General features: G+C 36.4%; 3 protein-coding genes and 1 long non-coding RNA gene across 11 annotated transcripts in view; 2 read left to right on the forward strand and 2 right to left on the reverse strand.

The window, feature by feature from the left end:
* The first annotated feature begins 364 nt into the window (after nt 1-364).
* On the forward strand, nt 365-2792 carry LOC6652283. Of its 2 annotated transcripts, none has more exons than XM_015176570.3 (2): nt 365-881; nt 1726-2792. In XM_015176570.3, exons 1-2 carry the CDS (start codon nt 641-643, stop codon nt 2322-2324), a joined length of 840 nt encoding a protein of 279 aa, XP_015032056.1. In that variant the 5' UTR covers nt 365-640; the 3' UTR covers nt 2325-2792. The 2 variants fall into 2 exon arrangements, with proteins under 2 accessions (XP_015032056.1, XP_002074886.1); XM_002074850.4 differs by lacking the exon at nt 365-881 and adding an exon at nt 1248-1562.
* A 635-nt stretch (nt 2793-3427) lies between these two features.
* Nucleotides 3428-6396, reverse strand: LOC124459949. Of its 2 annotated transcripts, XR_006953903.1 has the most exons (5): nt 5218-6396; nt 4798-5149; nt 4389-4740; nt 3677-4326; nt 3428-3610 (listed from the first exon to the last, which is right to left on the reverse strand). It is a non-coding gene; the product is annotated as an uncharacterized LOC124459949 (long non-coding RNA). The 2 variants fall into 2 exon arrangements; XR_006953902.1 differs by having other exon boundaries at nt 4389-5149.
* Nucleotides 6397-14955: 8559 nt separating this feature from the next.
* LOC6652281 (zinc finger protein 473 homolog) lies at nt 14956-16707 on the forward strand. The gene has a single exon (XM_002074848.3). The coding sequence runs from the start codon at nt 14956-14958 to the stop codon at nt 16705-16707; it is 1752 nt and encodes a 583-aa protein (XP_002074884.2).
* Nucleotides 16708-17822: 1115 nt separating this feature from the next.
* The window catches only part of LOC6652280 (transcription factor collier), a 29980-nt gene continuing 27752 nt past the window's right edge, over nt 17823-20050 (reverse strand). For 2 of the 6 annotated variants that reach the window (XM_047009842.1, XM_047009841.1), the window contains exons 9-11: nt 19580-20017; nt 18432-18937; nt 18238-18303 (exon numbers count right to left, since the gene is read on the reverse strand). In XM_047009842.1, the coding sequence (XP_046865798.1) occupies nt 18792-18937; nt 19580-20017 (584 nt within the window). In that variant the 3' untranslated portion in view covers nt 18238-18303; nt 18432-18791. Of the gene's footprint in view, nt 18304-18431; nt 18938-19579; nt 20018-20050 lie in introns of all 6 variants that reach the window. The other 4 variants (XM_023181119.2, XM_015176568.3, XM_023181120.2 and 1 more) reach the window with 3 other exon arrangements.

Here is a 20050-nt window from a genome sequence, read left to right on the forward strand (position 1 = left end):
ACTGAAAATTTAATAACTATTAGTTGTTCTCTATTTGTATTTGTATTATTATGCAATTAAAGTAAATGTTAACACAACAGCAGCCAACATTTTTTGTTTTATTACTAAAGTATTGTTGCGATACATAATTGCAAGATAGATTAAAGGAAGTATTTTTTGTCTTGAAGTTATAAATTATCTTTGGACTAACAAGTATGCTTAAGTTTATAAAGTCTGAGGTCTAACTCATCTAATTTTCAATTTAAAATGAAAGATAAAATTCGTGCCATGAAACGTGAATTTTTAGGCGCCAATAAATTAAATTATATTTTGCCAACACTGTTATTTAAAATCATTACCCAAGCCTAAAATGTCAAAAAACGTTTGCCACATAAAACAAAATCACATAATCTGCACATAACTTTCTATATATCTCAATAATACATAACAAATTTCGACTTTAATGCTTAAATTCGGCTTCCTCGAGGAAAGTTTTGCTTATATTATTCGAAACTTGCAGTTATCGCTGTCTTTCTGAAAGAAGTTTTACCACACTGTTTTGTGCGTGACTTATATCGTGATATTTTTTTGTTTTGCTTTTGGTGTTGTTTGTGTGCTAACTTCTTAAATTTTGATTAAATTGTGATTAAAGCGGATAGCCATGCATGTGGAAAAGAAATCCGAATTGAGAAGTCTCCTCAAATCTGGCGACAAAAGATGTAAACTGGTTGAGCCAAGAAACACGAAAAGTTGCGTTTGGAGATTTTTTAATTTAGTTTCTTGCGATGACCGGATTGAACCCTATGCTTGCTGCAAAACCTGTGGCGATTTGTTGTCCTATAGTGGAAAAACAGGCACAGGTAGCCTGCTCCGCCACAGGTGCCTTCACACACCGCATAACGGTAAGATACTTTTGTATTTTTGAGATTAATTCACGCACGTCACCTTCATTGCCACGCGTGCTCCGGATAATATTGAAGATAAAGATGGGTGGGTGGACACGGCACGGACACGGGGAAATGTCTGTCATCGCAAGGGAGGTGAATGGGCATCAAGCAAACAATACATCAATTTGCAAGATGCAAATTTAATCTGTTAGCATTATATAGCTTTGCAAGGGCATTTATTCTTCTATTTATAGAATTTTATTACCGATTTTTGCTCATTTTATTTTGTTTGCACACATATGTATGTATATGTACATATGTATGTATGACTTGAAAAAAAATCGTTTTCCAACACTGTACACACTTAAGTGTTTATCCACACTGGGTCACAATTTTTCTTTTTGCTTGTGGAAAATTGGTTTATTGTTTAATTCTCATTTGAAAATCTCATTGCCAATATGCCTAAAGTTCGCATCAGCTCTGTGTGGCAACATTACGATGTGAATGAAGAGTGTGAGAATTTCGCAATATGCCGTTATTGTGGCAATAATATATCGCGTGGTGGTATGTCCAGCAATTTAAAGGGAAACAACACAACAAATTTGTGGACTCACTTGCGTCACAAACACAGCGACGAGGTCGTAGTTAGTCCAATCCAATCACAGAAGCCGCGTACTCCGGTCACCATCAAGAAAGGTAAAGCCATCTAACAAGATTCTTTGAATACGCAATTCCATTCATCCCAAATGTTTCGTATTCATTTGGCGCGCAAGTGGAGGGCAACAACGTGAATAAACTATCGTCCATCGCTGAAGTTATTTCCATTCAATACATCGTTTTCGTTTTTTCTCTCTTTCAGAGAAAACTGTGCGTATAACCAAAGCCAAGCAGAGTTTGCCGTCGTTGCGTGTGGCCAAGCCGAAAGTCTCGCTGGAAGCCAACACTTCTTCCGCCTCGGATGTGGGAACGTTGCCGCAAAAATGGGAGGACTACGATCAAGGCGATGAAATCGGCGATATTAAGGACATTATCTACAATGAGGATCCGCTGTGCTACAGTCCCATTCAAGTCGTGGAGGAGGAAATGATAGACACTAGTGAAAAGGTGACAACTGTACTTAATCCCACTAGTAGTATAAGCAGATCCCAGAGCGCCAGTGCTAGCGTTACCCCAATGGTGACCACTATGGTGTCTACTTCATCCTCAAACTCGGCAAAATCGCTGAAGAACAACCTGGAACAGTCAATCGACCGATTGACTTCAGTCAGTGAACAATTGACCTATATTATTCAACAGAACAATGATGAGCACTCCAAGGATGATGACTACTATTTCGCCCTCAGCCTGGTACCCATTATGCGGCAATTGTCGCTTAATCGAAAACTATATGTGCGATCCAAAATCCAAGAAATTTTGTTCAAGGAGAGCGAGGCTAATCCCTCCACGAAGCAGGAATAGAATTAAATACATATTAATCATTATAGATCGCAGCCTGTTCTTAAACGGGTTGACGTTATACTTAATATATTTCTGTTTAAACCATTTCTCTCGGTTAAAAAAATTTGTTTTTTTAATCATTTATTTATGTGCAAGCTTACAAAAATGTACATACGTATGAATGTGTACTGTAATATTTTAAGCTAACTGATATTTATGTAACTATTTCAAATTCATAAAAAGTGATAGTTCTTTAAGTAAATTAGGTTTCTAATTTTGATTATTTGATTATATTCTGTTTATTCTGCACAATAACTCCCGTAATAAATATGTAGATTAAATATAAGCGTATATATATAAATATATATTCCTAGATATCATAAAAATTATAATAAACAGTTTATATAATAATTTCTCAGTAAGTTAAATACTCTAGTTGGTATTTGTTTGAGAATGTCGAAGCCTAACGATAAAGATTTAAGAAAAGAACGAACTTGTGAGTGATTTAATTTATATTAATATGAGAAAGATTGCTTGCCAAGTTAAACATCAAATTTCTATATTCTATCCAGATGGAACAAACGATAAGTAAAGAAATATTTAATCGGCAATATATGGTAAGTTTTTGTATCCATATCTTGTGGTAATCTGCAAACTAGAACAAAATATGTAACGACACATTGCAATAGTAACAGGTTCCCTTTACTTGATACATACACTATTGTTTAGATCTAATCTTTTCACGACAACATTTTTTAACAATTGGATAGCCTTTAGCCCTGCTCCTTTTCTTTCTTAAAAATCGACCAATGTTAACAATCAGAATCACACTCATCTGCTGCTAAATTATGCGTTAAACTAGTATTGTATAATAGTCATGGTTTTTTCATTTTATCAAAGTAAACACAAATTGCAAGTTCATGGCAATGCATAGCCTAACTTAATTTTATACTCCAAAATTGATTGAATAACAAAAATTAAAGTAAATCGTTGGAAATTTTTCAATCCAATGAATCGACATTCTCATGGTTGTGACGCATATGTCTTTTGAGACTATCCTTTTGCTTATAGCTATTTGAACAAAGTTGACAATGATAGGGCCAATAAAAATCAAATTTCACCACTTAAAAGCCTTAAGATACATTGACATTGTTTATTTTTAATTTCATTTCATTTGTGACCATAATTGGCCGACGACGACCCCTTTCACTTGCAGCTCCTCGCCTCCCTCAATTCCACGTCTTCGTTGTGTGTGACAAAAAAAATATCACGACTAATTCGTAAATAAATTCAACCCCAAGGGCAAGCTGGAAAGAAAGAGTTTCGTCATTTGGTTAACTTGGATTTCACTCTTTGTGAGCCCATTTACCTACCACAGTAAGTGTGTAGAGAGTTTGCTTATTATCCGTCAGATCTGGATCAAAGTTTGCCCCCTTAGCCACAGGTATAATTCCAGATTCTGAGTTGATAATAAACTTATCGCTGGCTCCCATTTGTATGCAATAGACCACAGCATTATTTGGCGATGAGCCATCGCGATCAATGGCCAGAACCTGTAGAATTGAGCTATCGCCAGGTAAATCCTCAAGCAATGTCTTGGCATAGAAATTTGTCTGAAAAATTGGAAGATTATCTTTGCCCGAACTCGGGCACGTATAAGCAGATCAATTGCCCACATTAGCCTCGCACAGATGTCAACGATTAGTACTCTCCACAAGAACCTCGTAGTCGAAATGATGCAAAGGCTGCACTAAGTCACTCCTTGGATTAATTGTGAAATTCAACCTATGCAATCCCTCGACAATTTCATAAGTTATTTTACTATTCTCGGTGCCATTTGGATCCAAATCTCGTGCCACCACTTGCAATGGTGTCTCAAATTCGTTTTTATTTTCCAAAAGTTTCGCCTCATAAAAATGTTGGGGCATTATCATTGACATCTTGAATATCGACAATAATCTGGGCAGTATTACTATTACCCTGACCTATATTATCAATGCCCTTAACTGTCAGATGAGCCGAGCTAAAATAACGAATAACTCCAATAAGCATTAGAATTAGATTATAAAGGATCTACTAACTTACCTATAACGACTGTGCTCTTCGATTTCCCGTGCGAATATCGTACAATTCATCTCGACAAATTGTTCAAAATCCAGAGATTTGGAATTCTTGACCCGTAACATGAAATTTGCCTCATTCACCGCCAATTCTGGTACTCTTTCAAACAGATCATTGGGTGGATCGAGAAACAAGCGAAATGCACATGCGAAATGCACGTCATCAATGAATACCAATGGTGTGTCTGTTTGGACATTCTCATGTATCTCACAACGATAGATAGTTCCATGAAAAGTTGGTATCCCATCGTTGACATAGCTCACAATGACCGTGAACTCGGTTATAACCGTAGAAGGCCAGCTCTGCGGCTGTGCTTCTGAAATATAAGCTCAATTCAGCTTGTTCTTTGCGATCCAACTCGGTCAGACTATACCTGTATGCCGATAGATATCGAAGAGATCATTGGCCTCAAGGATATAACTTCAACAAATTTTGGTGATTGATCTTCAATGTCCTCTACTTGTACTAAAATGGCTGTAGTTCCTGTATTCACTGGTCCTTAGTTGGCACGATCCACGGCCAATACACGCAGTTGATACAAGCTCTTGGTCTCATAGTCAAGTTCCTTTTGAAGTCGTAGAACTCTCTTGCCCTGATTAGTGGATATGCTGAATACATCATTGTCATCATCCAGCGAATGATTTCGCTGCCAGGTGAATTACGCTTTCCAAATGTGAGCGGATCATTATCTGGATCATAGCCTTTCAGCGTATAAATCAGGCTACCTAAATGAGAGTTAGATACAGATATAAAATCATGGGATATTATACAAAGATATTCTTCTTCAACTTACCCTCTTTCGTTTCAGGACTCTTTTTCAGTCGCAAAACAATCTCAGACTGACCACCAATAGTAAAACGAGGCGGGCGATTTGAAGAGACAGGGAAGCCGTCTACATGTCAGGCCGCAAAAGTGGTGAGCCTCACATAGCCTCATTCTGATCTCCCATCATCTCGTGGCCAATAGTCCCAAGCAATCCATATTTATGGTCCAACAACACCCTATTATGGCAAAATATCCAAAAAACGATGCGACAACAGCGGCAACATAAATGGTTGCTCTTAATTGGATTCCTTGCAACGATTTCCGCGACTACCAAGTGACACATGAACAATTTGATTGTCCTTGAAGCCGGCATCGCCCAGATTGCGCTCATCGTATTCAGAACTCAGTTCTTCTTCCGTGTAATAATGCGAAGTGGTCCATTACTTTACAGAAGACCCATAAGCGGCGCAGTCATGCTTCTTTGCAGGATTTCCAACCATTTCGAAATCTCTGCTTTGACATCGGCTATCAAATCACAGGCATGCATCTGCAATCCCTTGCCCTCTATGGCCCATCGACGCAGATGGAAAGCATATCGCTGCCGCAATGCGTCCAAGTTCAAAAGAAAAAATCCACGTTGCATTCGCATGAATGCATTTTCATCCTCAATGCTATTCGTCTGCTGGGAGCCACATACGACGCATCGCAACGTTCTTGCGCCACTCAACTTTAGAAAATACTGAGATATATCAACCTCAGTTAGGACCTCTTCTCGGAGGACTTGTTGGATTTTGACTCGAGCTTCCTCCAACAAGTTCTCCAAAAAGAGGTCCTGACTGGGGTTGATTCTCTCAGCACCCCATTTTTTTCTTGTTTCCGTTGCCTTATCTTGGTGTGTGCGTCACAAAAGCAACTGGTCGTGTTGTTGCTAGTGTTGCCGCTGTTCCTGCCCATGTTTCTGCTGCAATTGCTGCTGCCGGTGTCGGAGCTGGTAAAGCCGATGTTGTTGCTGCCGGTGCTGCTGATGTTGTTGCTGCTGATGTTGTTGCTGCTGATGCTGCCGCAATTGAGCGGTTTGGCATATCAAATGTCTTCATTTGATAAGCGCACTGCTGCTCCATCGCTTGCAGGTGCAGCTCAAACAGTTTCATCTGAGCATCTGTCTGATGCATCATGAGGTCAATCTAAATATGTTAGATAAATGAAAACAAAAGTAAAAAAATTTTTGAATGAAACTGGTACTTCCAATATAAAACAAAAAAAAGTCAAGAAAAGTAAAGCAAAGTAAAATAAAAATATAGTTACATTTATTAAATTAAACTACAAACTTAAGGTTAAAAAAAAAACAAACAAACTCAAAAACAAGATGAAAATATCAAAGAAGCTAACATCGGCTATGCCGAATTCTATATACCCTTGCAGTCCTTGGTAATAATAATTTTACATGTTCAAAATTTGTTTTCTGCAACTCAATTCATCAATATACAAACAAAACAATTTTACTCTCTATTTTACACTTTGTTCTTCTTCTTCCTTTATTCCCAAAGCAGAGCAACGTACGCATACACATACAGTTCATGTAGCGTTGCGTCTGTTGTGTATGCATGTGCTCTGTTGATTTGATGATGACGTAGTAAGCAGAAAGCAGCGCTGCCGGCAGCGGACCCAACACGCACACACACACGCACAAAAATGGCACGTGTTCGCCGAACTAACTTTTTTATTTGCAAATATTAATAATAATAGAAATAATGAAAAAAAAATTAAATTAATCAAGTTTATAAATTACTTCTTTTATTACTTTATTATTATTCATCTTAATAAAATTAAAGTAATAAAAGAAATAACTTATTAACACTATGAATTGAAATTGAAATTAATTTTTTTCATTATTTCTATTGTTATTAATATTTATATATGTATGTACATATAATAAATATAAAATTAATAATTATTCATATTACTTACCATCTTATTAAATGTATTTTGTTCCATTTTAAAAGCGTGTACAATTCGTGTGCGAACTCGTCGGCAGTACGATTGGAAAGAGCGTGAAAAACGAATCAGGATGATAAAGTGAAAATGAAAAACTTTTGTTTACGGACAAAAGGAAAAGAAAGGGAGAAAAATGGGTTGGCTTTTCACTATTTGAAAACAGGGTGACTTTTAAATATAATAAAAGCCAACTCTGTTCCTTTTGTTTAATAGTTTGTGCTTTGGGCCTTATTACATTTAAATATTATTCGCCCGCGAATCAGACAAACTGACCAATCAATGAAAATTTGTGGTATGGAGTTTTTCTTATTTTTACTAGACCTAAAAATTTTTATTGGCGTCCAAATCAATTTCATAAATTTGAAAAATGTGTCTCCTTTTTTTGCCAGGTCAAAATTTTAATTATTTTTTATTAACTTTAAAAAACTAAAAAAAAAATAAATAATAACTATTTTCTATTTACTTGCATATGGGAAGAAAAATTCATCAATGCACACCACAAAGAGAATGCTTTTGAAAATTTTCAAATTTCTGAACAAAATTATCGCATTGGCCCGCTTGGTGGTGTCTGCAATCTCGTCTACGTATTTTACCGCTTCCTATGTCACCAATGGGGATCCTCCGCAAATTGGCGATCTCATTGCAGTTGATATCGTGCATCAATTGAACCGACATTTTTATAATTTATATTTAGCACCGATTGCTTCTCACAATGAACTTTCTGTATTTCACCAAAATAGACAATTTCGCAAATATGTGGAAAAAACGGAATTAAATTTGCGCCAAAAGAAAAGGTTCAAAGGAATCAACAAGTGTTTGCCCAAAAGAAAAACAAAAATGGAAACCAGATTTCGATCGTCGAAGCTTGAGTACCCTTGAATTTTCTTTCTGCTCAAAATTGAAGAATGGTTACCAAACCATCCATTGTAGTGTTGGGTTGCTCATGAGTGAGTGAACAAAAAAGAGTTGTTCACTAAACTGAGCAACTGAACATGTTCCTCTCGAATTGTTCTTTATTACTCACTTGTTCTTTTTTGCTCACTTGTTCTTTATTGCTCACTTGTTCTTTTTTGCTCACTTGCTCACTATTGTTAACTTGCTCTTTTTGCTCACATGCTCTTTTGCTCAGCTGTTTTTCAACACTCACTAGCTTTGAGCTGTTCATGAACAGTGAGCAACTGAGCAATGTGAATGAGCAACTGAGCAAAGTGAGCGAGTCGACTCACTTCGAAAAAAAGAACAAGTGAACATGTTCACCAAATTGAGCAATGTTTACCCAACACTAATCCATTGGTATAAAAATAGAGCTCATCGTATTTTTATATAACAGCCGATTAATATAATTATATAATTTTTATTTAATCCCAGTTGCAAATGAGTAACAAATAAAAATCTCAAAATAAGAAAGTAAAGAATATCAAACGAATGATATGGTCGAATATTCTTTTCCATTTTTACAGGGTATAAGAATAAGAAAGCCTAAGAATAAGTAAACAATTTGTGAGAAACAGAAAGCGTGACATAGCATAGAAAGAACATAAACAAATTGCAAAAAAACGAATAAATGTCGCAAAATTAAAAAAAAAAAAAAAAACATTAATAAAATTGTTTTGCTTCATTATTTCAGAAGATTTTGTAATTTATTTAGGTAAAGAATGAATTGCTTAATACAGAAAATATATTACACACATAATAACTTATTAATAATAAGTTATTTCGCCAATGAAAGGGTCCATTATTTCCGGCTCTTTTTCATATAAATTTTCAGATAGTATCAGGTATCCCAACTGATAACACCAAGTGGAATGCAATTTAAGCGGATCTATGTATCTTGAGACAGGCACAACATTAACTGCCGCAGATGAAAGCCTCAATATCAAGGCTCATATGGAAAGCGATTTATGCACCTTCGAAGGAGTCAAAAGCACAAGGCTGTGCAGCCCTTGAACAAATTTGGAGGAGGTACCGTAATGTTTTGGGGATGTGTCTGCTACTACGGGTTTGGAGACCTTACACCAATCGAAGGGACCTTAAACCAAACGGTATATATCGACATATTAAATGACCATGCTTTTCCTTCTGGCAGCCGACTTTTTCCAACCACCGACTGGATGCTACAACAAGACAACGCGCCATGTCACAAAGGATGGAATCCAACCGAATTCTTAAGGGGCGCAGGTCAGGCTGTGCTGGAATGGCCACCACAGAGCCCAGACATTAATATTATTGAAAATGTGTGGGCTTTTATAAAGCATCATCGGACAATTGATCCAAATCGGAATCGCGAGGGTACAATAAAGGAGATTCAAAACATTTGGTCAACATTGACCCTGGAATTTGCGCGGAATCTCGTAAACTCTATTCCTGCTCGACTGCAGGAAGTTATCGATGTTAAAGGCGATGTGACACGTTTCTAGTTTTTTCTTAAATATTTTGTTTAATAGTTATAAACTTTATTGAATAGTTATAAAATAAATTTGTTTGAAAATTGTTAATAAAAAAATTGTAACTAAAAAAAATCAAATTAATTTTTGCTCAAATAATTATGACACTCATAAAATGTGTTCAAATAATTTTGAAGAGTGCGGTAATCTTTGGTTTGCTTTAGTTTTGTCATATGTACCGTTATCTTTTTCCTTTCTTCTTTCATTTGCTTCTAGACAGACTAAACTTTCTAACGGTGTGCATCTTTTGCATATCAGACTTACAACAACAACAACAAAATCCGTTAAAGTGCAAATTGCAAAAAATATTACGTTGCTCAAATACTTTTGAACATGTCTGTACATTTCGTGTGTTCAAGTCAAAACCGCTTGCATAGTCTCAAAAATTATTGGAATCTCTTCTGGCCACATGATTATAACACGATAATAGAAATCTGATATGCTGTACAAGGCCACAAGTGATATTTTCGAATCGAACAGATAGAACACATTTATTATTTCATTTATCTCCGATATATAGCGTCTGCATTTAGAGAATCTGGAAAAGCAAAGGAATTATACAATTACTAATACTATGTTAATACTAATACTATTCCTTTTCTAATACTAGTAAGAAAATTTTTTATTATAATCGCAATGTATTACAGGATGACAGTTAATTCCTAAAATAAATAACTTCAGATACAAACCAATTGAGATGGGGGAAAATTTGAAATTGAAACAAATAGACACAGCTAAACTAATAGAAACCGCTTCGAAGCTCATCCGAATCCCTTAGCCAATGATTTGGCCGTCAACACCTCCAGGCGTAGGCTAAAGCGTTTGTATCCTTTGCGTCAAAATATATATAGATATAGAATTAATGTGCAAATTAGTTGTAAAAGCTGTCTGAAGTTGAAACAACACAAAATAGTGAATATAAAAAAAATAAACAAAAAATTGATTTATAGATCATACATATATTTTTTTTTATACCCTTGCAGAGGGTATTATAAAATTGGTCAGATGTTTGTAACGCACAGAAGGAGACGTTTTCGACCCCATAAAGTACATATATATATTCTTGATCAGCATGAGAAGCTGAGTTGATATAGCCATGTCCATCCATCTGTGCGTATGCGTTTTACTCAGCCATCTTAAGAGGTATCGGGAAGAAATTTTTTTTCGGGGCGTTTTATTACCCGGAAAAAATAAAGTATGAAAACCATCAGGATCGGACCAGTATGTATATCATATAGCTCTAGAAGAAACATTTTCATAAAAATTGGAGTATCGCTCTGAAATTTACATATGTGATAATATTGGATATAAAACCCCAGATCCCAAATGAATTGAATGTGATCGAATAAATATAACACAAGTTACAGTCAATATAATAATCGGCTCTGCTCCCAGCTCTGCCGGCAGCGCTGCCTGCTGTCTACTACGTCATCAACAGAGCACACGCACACACACACATAGACGCAACGCTACATGAACTGTATGTGTATGCGTGCCGTGCTTTGCTTAGGGAATGATGGAAGAAGAACAATTTATAGTAAAAAGAGTAATAATTTGAATGTTTTGTTTGTGTATTGATAAATTGAGTTGCAGCCTGAAACTCTGCCACTGGCAGGGAAAGAAATTTCAAGAAGTAAAAATATTATTGCGAAGGACTGCAAGGGTATTCGCCTATGCCGAAGTTAGCTTCTTTGATATTTAATATTAAGTTAATATTATTAATATTAATATTATTAACAATGGAATTTTATTGATATTTAAGTCCAAAACTCCCAAACAGATAGAAACAGATACTGAATGCCTTAAACCAAGGTTTAAAGTCTAAACTTTAGACAAAGCAAAATGAAAAAAGAAATTTCCGTTATTCGAAGCTTGTTTTTTCCACTTGTAATTGTAAAAATATATGTCTTTCAATGAATTTCGCTAGTTGGATTCCAAATAGTCTCCGAGATTTAGGTGTTTCTACGGACATGGCTAAACCGGACTGCTGATGCCAATCAAGAATATTCTTACATATTTACAAACATACAGTTACAAACCAAATTATTGGCACAGCAAGTTTTTTGAACTACCTTTCAAGACTTTATAGAAGTAAAATTAATAAAATAAAAAATTAACCAAATAGAACAGAGTATTTATTAAATGAATTCAACATTTTTTTTCCACTATCTTAAACGTAGGTTTAACTAAAATTAAATAACTAAAACAACTCGTTAATTTCATTGAACAAAATGATTGGCATATCCAAGACAAAAACTTAAAAAAAAAATAAATAAAAGATGATAAAAATTAATAAAAATTATAATTAATATTTAGTATGTAGACCTTTAGCTATAACAACTGCTGAGAGGCGGTTTGGCATTGAATTAACTAATTTTTTAGTGATATCTCCCCCAATTTTATTCCATTCTTCCATAAATGCTTGCTTTGCGTCGTCCTTTTTTGTTATTGCGCGTTCTGTTATGCGTCTATCTCTAACTCTTCCCACAAGTGCTCAATTGGATTGAGATCTGGAGATTGTGGTGTGTGCGATAGCACATGGGCGGTATTGTATGCAAGCCACATTTTAACGGTATGGGCAAAATGTTTCGGGTCGTTGTCATGCTGAAATGTGAAAGAGTTCGGCAATTTCAGCTTTTCGGCACTTTTTTTCAAATATTCAAATACTGGGCTTGTGCAGTACTCTGCGCACCGTTATCGGGTGCACATCCTTCCCCATTTCTTGCTTAACTTCAGCAGTAATCTGTGTTGATGAGATTTTGGGATTAACTTTCACCTTTCGAACGATTTTTCTGCAATCATGATTGTTCAACAACTTTGGGCAGCCTGTGTCCTTCGAGCTTTCCAGGTTTCGGGCTCCCTTGAAGCGCTTCACGATGCTTCGAATAATGAAACGGCTTCTATCCATTATTTCTCCAATCTCTGCATAGGATTTGCCTTGATCGTGCAAGTGCACGATAATTTTCCTTTGAGCTACCGATGTTTCTTTATCTTTTCCAAAATTTCGCTCAATTCTCACAAAAATGTTCTGCATAAGAATGCAAAACTTCTAACAATAAGTGAAATTGCCAAAACGGAGTTGCCCGACCGATGAAATGAAACGACATAGTACAGTGCCAATAATTTTGTTCAGTGAACTTAACGAGTTGTTTTAGTTATTTAAGTTTAGTTAAACCTACGTTTAAGATAATGGAAAAAAAATGTTGAATTCATTTAATAAATACTCTGTTATATTTGCTGAACTTTTTATTTTATTAATTTTACTTCTAAAAAGTCTTGAAAGGTTGCCATATAGTTAAAAAAAAACTTGCTGTGCCAATAATTTAGTTCGTCCCATATATGTATGTAGTTTATGGGGTCAGAAAAGATTCCATCTGCCTGTTACATATATTTTGGCGACTTTGGGAAAATTATAGCACGGAAAACATTAACTTTGTGAGTGTGCCAATACTTTTTTGACTCACTGTATGTACATCTAAATTAAACAAATACAAATTTTAAGGTTTTTTTATAAGCTTAATCTTAAAAAGTAAAAAAAGGCACAAATTTACATCAAATAAGTATTGGCACATTTCTTATTTTTGCTTATGGTTTTGGCGTCGCAACGGTGAACTCCTGTTGTTTTTCCTCTTGGGTTTTATTTCTTCGTACTTCCGATAATTATATAAGATGCCATTCACTTTTGATCTCGATTTGAACGGACTTAGACCTAGAAAATGGGCCGGGTACCGAAATTTCCATAGAACTACGTAAATTAATAATAAAACTGTATTTTGAAAAAAAATCCTATAGCGAAATCGCAGCTGTTGAATAAAGTCATTGGGTCGAATAAGCTGTGACATAAAATTGTTCTTTTTTTTTAGTTTTTGTTAACCATATCTTAAAATTGATATGATATATGTATAATAAGTGAAGATTGTGTTCTTAAGTTAAAGGATTAACAAACATAAATTCATTTAATATTTATTATTATCACTAGGGGAAAAATAAGTTATTTTGCTCTAAAGTTTGAAATGTGGGGTGGGTCAAATAAGCTGTGAGCCACTGTACATACAGTGAGTCAAAGAAGTATTGGTACACTTGAAAAATCCAACTTCTAAGAGCTGTAACTTTTTTGTTAACACAGCTATAAGTAAATGAAAAATTACATTTATTAAACTTATACATATGTATATTATGTTTAATCCTGAACAAAAAAATATTAAATTTCAGCTTTGGTTCATTTGCAATATACAAAAATTTAAATATAGGCACAAATTTCCATCAAAAAAGTTTTGGCACACGCTTTATTCTAGAACGCTCTTTCGTTTCCACAACGGAAATTTCCCGTTATTTTATCTTTTACTTTTGCATTCGTTTTGGGTGTTGCACGTGTTTGCAATCAGAAAATTAAGAGGACAAGGGCAAAAGTCTTTTAGTGAAATCTCCAGCAGCTAAAACCATTTTTTCTGTATTTTGGCGTTGCCAATTTGTTGCTCTGGCAGACGAATTTTGTATACTAAACTGTATTTTGACTCAGGAAGCAAAGAAATTGTGCACACGGCTGTTTCGAAAAGCACGTGTTCCTCTTCGTATTGTGGCATCTGGCAGCGCATATTTGTGTCATTTTCAACACTAACTCAAAACTTTTCCGGCTTTTTTAGCCGGAAACAGCTACTTTTAGCTATGGCCCCACTGAAAATATAAACATTCATTTGTTTATTCCCAAAAACCTAGGCTATAAATCTCACAGGCGCACCCGAGATCGTGTCCATGGAATTTTTCGTTTTCGTTTGAAATCAAATTTATGTACCTTAAGGCTGTTTTAAGCCCGATTAGCTTAAGTAAGTCTTTTCAAAATATCTCTTTTTTGGGCAGTGCTGCTAAACGCTATTGCTATTGGCGCTGCCAGAAAGTTAAATTAAAGACTCTTAAACTCTTACAACTAAAAGTCAATCTAGTTAGCCAACACTTGGACGCCAGCAAACCGACTGTTTGTTTCAAGTTTTCGAAAATAAACAAAGCGTAGTTGCTTTAGTTGATTTCCAAAAATAACACAATTTCGTTTTTATTTTGAACTTTTCTGTCTGCGAAACCTTTGTAATAACGTTTGTTCTATTCAAATTTGCAGGATTTATATAAGCAAGTGAGACTATCAACGGTCGTGAATCAACGTGAACAATAATTTTGCAGCTTAAGCGACGTCCCGCACTCCGTACGTAACAAAATTTAAATCAAAATTACTATTTGTGCTTCTTTGAAATTCAATCTTTTAATTTTAGCGTAAATTGCAGCCGCTGAAAAGCCAAGTAGGCACCAATATGAGCGATTTTGGAATGTCTGTAAGAATGTCGGCTCTTAGCAATGGAGTTGGTAGCGACAGTTCTTGTGAAACGGATCTAGACTCCGCTGGCAGTGAAGTTGTCCGCTGTTTCATTTGTGACGATCCCTGTGAGTCTTCAACGCCTCTGACCGAAATGTACACCATGCGAACATCTATGGGATTTCCAAATAAATTGGCCCAGCTAGTGGGCAACGGTTTCAAGATCATCATTTGCAATGAGGATTATGTTTGCTTACGTTGCACGAATTTAGTCAACTGGTTAGATCGCTTGGATGACGATGTAGAACAAGTGAAATCGAGCTTGATTCATTTGTTAAATAAGAAATATGCTTTTAATACAGATGAGGACCAGACATTCCCCACCGTCCCACCGAAGAGCCAAAAACAGTCAACAGGATCAGGAAATTCTTCGATGAAAGGAAACACTGGCCGGTATTTCTTACGCCCACGCAAAGTTGTAGGAACTAATTCAGATCATTCGACGACTTCACACCAGAGTGTCGCCAAGGTCCAAAAAATGTGCACCTCACAGCGGAGTTTCCAATGCAAGCAGTGTTCCGCGACCTTCACTCAATTCGTGGCCATGAATCAACACATGCTTCGGAATCACAAACCAGTCATGGATAACACTAGCTCCGACAGTCATGTCAGTGCAGTCAATACTAGCTCCAATAATTCAGAAAACGCCTTGCTCAACGGCACAAAAAACACAACATCCCATGCAACTGAAACTGTCACTGAATCGGCCAATGGTCAACGTAAACCAAAGGATACCAAGCCGTTGCTTAAGAAACGGCCTGCTAAACCGAAGCCCTACGAATGCCAGACTTGCTTCCAACGTTTTGAAACCCGTGCTGCCATCACAGTTCACGCCAGGAAACATCAAACAAAATTCGTTTGTCGTGTTTGCGATATGCCGTTTCTGAAGTGGAATTTGCTGGTTAAACACATAAGGATCCATCAAAAACCCGATAGACCAGCAGATTCAGCAGAAGTAGCTGATAATGCAAGTGATATGGCCTCGGCCAAGTTATGGAATACAGAAGTCTTCTCCCAAAGCTCTCCTGAGTTGGATACCCGTCAGGAGCCTATGCGAACAATTAGCGATGACAATAAGATGGTAGAATCGGCACCAGGTGGAAATAAACCACTCAATGATGCTGCCGCTGAAGACTGGATATCAGAAGAAGTCGGAGACAATGACAGCTGCTCTACATCGTCATATACTGGAACCAATGGCAAATCAACCGTAGTTCCTACTAAAGATTCCACTACCTTACCCATATCATTACCAAATTTAAATGAAAGCAAAACTATCGAGCAATCTACAAGTGCTGCTCACGATCAACAAGAAATCCCGATCCCAGAGACTGACGACGAGATCAAGTTTATTGCAAATGAAAGTGGATACTTCTTGGAGTACGATAATCACATTCTCACCAATGCTGGAGGAGATCAGATTATTGTAAAAGACCCGGATCAAATCAAGGAGCTGCTGCACCGTATCGGACTTATTCAGACCGGCAAAGTTCAAAATGGTAATACTCCGGAATCCACGGCCGATATGACCGGAGAAATGGCGCTTCCTCAGGGTGAGAACAATAACACTGGAACAGATGATGTGCCCCATTTTACTCGCGAAGAGACATTCTGTACTGAGGATTATCAGCCCATTGGCGAAGAAAAGGAAGATTCTGTAACAACAAATGGACAAGACAAGACTTCTGAGGCTTCGGGTGGTACTAACAGTACTTAATCGATGACGACGGACCTTCATTAGCTACCTCACTTGTATGACATCCTTTATTTCATTCTAGTATTTTTGTACTATGAGTTCCTTTTATGTGGGGCGACTAATCTAACAAGATGAAAAGACATCCTTTATATCATTTTTTTTTATCTGCAAGTTATGTAAAACATTACGAGGAGTGAAGAAACAAAATTTGAATGATTTTAAATAAATTTTTATTTTAATAACTTGTTAAGATTTACAAAAACAGAGAGCGGTTTACTAAGATTGTAATTTAATTTTACTCCGATTCGATTCGGTTTATTATTCTGTACGATTTGCTTTTTAATTTTTTTGTTTTTTATAATGCATGTAGATCTAGAATTATAAGCATCGTAATATGTGATCGTACATATTTATATATATATATCGCCATATCGTTATCCCAATATATATAAACCAAACCTACAGATCGAGTAATAAACAATAAACTTACCCAATATGTTTACCTTAAGCTTAATATTCTAGTCAACAAATGTTGGGGGGGATTATAGCAAAAGTTATATATTCGTATCATTCGTTGGTGTTTTCTTTTTTTTTTTTTTTTTTAATTTGTTTTGGGTTTTGCTATGATGAGATTTTTATAAATACAATCTGGGTGAAATGTGAAATACCTAAGTGCACGATATGTTTGCCAAAAAGTTTTGGAATATTACGAGTAGGTAGTACTTATTTATTCGTATGAAAATGTAATACCGATTTTGAATTTAAGCATACAAAGGTATATCATTTTGATTTCGGTTTTTTATGTGTCTACTGTGTCAGTTCCATTAAGTGTTTTTTCAATGATATGCTGGCATTTAACTATATATGTATGTATGTAATTTGGTTTAGTAGTTCTCCAAAAAATGTTGGCGTGTATAGTGTGGGATGTGTATATATCGTATACAAGCATTTTATTTCGTTTTTTTTTTGTTTTTTGTGTATAGCCAAAATTGATTTTCATATCGTTTTTGCATTTGGTATAATATGTATTTATCGTATCATCATGGGGTATAATTTGTTCTATTCACAGTTTAATTTAAAATTTACATACACTCGTTGGATGAGCATAGGTATATATGTATGTATGTATGTTTGTATATATGTATATGTTTGTATGTATGATTAATCAAGCAGTTAGACCTATTCTGATATGCCTATGCATTTGTCTTTCAATATGTATGTAGATTTTGTTCTCTGATCTATTTTGATATGCGGTTAGGAATAAAAATAAATAGTCAAAAAATAAACAACTTACTCTAGGACACATTTATACAATAATTATACTATTTAATTATATAATAACTATATTAATTAATTTTGGAAACATTTGCATGGCTTATTGCACTTTCGAGCTTCTCTTCTTTTTTATATCATTTGTTTTCGGTTGTTGTTTTCTTTTTCAAAATTTATACATATTTGATGTATATGTATTTTCTGCTGAGGGAGCCCTCCAATTTATTTCTTTTTTTTTCGTTTAATAATAGTATTATTTGGTTGAGGTCACCAACTGGCTGGTGCTATAGCCCTGGGTATTACAGGTGGGCAGGGCGAAGGGATTGAAGCTTAAACTGCTAACTCCTGGAACGAAAGACAACAGAATTTCGATTAAGTGTGAGGAATAATACAAAATTTCTAAAGTACATTTTCATAATTAAACCCAACAAAAATGATAAAATCCCAAGTTTAAAATAGGAAATCATAAATACCGTTAATCGTGTGTAGTTTTCATGTTGTGGTAGTGGTGTTGGATGTGGAAGTAGTGTACATAGGTGTAAGCTCAATTACATCCACTCGACGGCTCGACGCTCGATGTTGTCCGGTTTCACCCATTCCCAGGACGTTTTCCGAGAACTTTCTGTCCGATATGTGTGTAACTGAATGGGTTCGTGTCTGTTCTTTGGGTAGATAAGCGGGCGGTCGGGCAATTGGTCGTTTGGAGTATTTAATTTCAACAAAAATGTCATTGGCTCTGATGGTGTTCCTGTTCCTGTTGCTGGTGCTAGTGCTGATGCTGCTGCTGCTCTCCTGTTCGTCCTCATCCTCACTCTCATCCTCTGACTGAGTGCTTAAACGGCCGTCGCAGTAGCTGATGCCGTGGCTGGATTGTGCCATGGCTGGTGCGGATGCGGATAGTGATGCGGATGGGTGGCAGCAACGGCAGCTGCCTGATGATGTTGCACAAACGCCTGATGCCAGGTCGACGACACGGACACTGTTGGAATTAATGGGCGAAAATGCAACATTTTGGCTGAGCATATTTTTTTCTCTTTTTGTCTTTTTCACTTTGTTTGTTCGGGGGTGTGAGTATATACTTGGGTGCAACGGGGTATCAAGGGTGGGGTTAATATTTAGGCTTACATATAACTGTGTGTTAGTGTTTAATTTTGTCATAATAAAAAACAAACTAAATTTTAAAATCATCATAAAAGTTATAAAAAATTTCATCATATAGGTTCTGATATCTTTCGAAGGTTCCAAAATAGTTTGAAAGAGGTTACTAGGTATTACATGAAAGCCAGACAATTGTGAAAATCGATTTACTCTCTGAATTAATTTCTCGATAAACAAGAATCTGTTCCGATATGTAAATTATCTTATTTTGCTCTAAAACTTTTGTGATAAAAAAAAAGTCACTAGGAGCTTGAGTCTGGATGGGGAATGAATTTTTAGAATACTGCAGATCGCTTTTCTATGGAATTTCCAATTTCAATATTTTTTGGTTGCCCTTCAGTGAAAGCTTTCCTGTTGACCCAAGTAACCTTTCAAAAGATTTCAGTTCCTGAATGGTTAGATAAAGCTCTAAGGATCTTTTTGATCATTAAACCAAAAAGATGTGTCAATCGATTGGACTTACTTGACGTGGAGTTGAATACACTGCCCGGAGAGGAGGACAGTGTGCCCATGTTGGGTGCGGGAGCATAACCATTAGCTGAGGCCGACACCGCGGAAGTGGCTGCCGAGGCGCCATACGAGCCACCCGAACTGTGCGGCGTAGAGGCGCTGCTGCAGTAGCCACCTCGAGGACTCACACTGCTCGACTGGGCGCGCTGATAGTCATCCTCGGTCCATTGGCCGGATCCGTCTTGGACACTAACTGCCAGCTGACCAGCATATGAATTAAAGCCGGTGGAGCCTCCTGGTGATCGGGGCATTGAATAGAGAGCTTCGACCAGATCGGCGGCGCGCTTAAGGATAATCTCCTTTTGCAGTTTCTCCGGATCGCCGGGATGGCGCGGTATTAGCTTCTGCAGGCGCTGGAAACCGTAGTCAATGGTGGGTTCATTGAGAGCTGCTTGAGACGGCATTGTAAAGAAAGATTTACGGT

The sequence above is a fragment of the Drosophila willistoni genome (assembly GCF_018902025.1).
Source record: "Drosophila willistoni isolate 14030-0811.24 chromosome 2L unlocalized genomic scaffold, UCI_dwil_1.1 Seg168, whole genome shotgun sequence".
Taxonomy (NCBI): domain Eukaryota; kingdom Metazoa; phylum Arthropoda; class Insecta; order Diptera; family Drosophilidae; genus Drosophila; species Drosophila willistoni.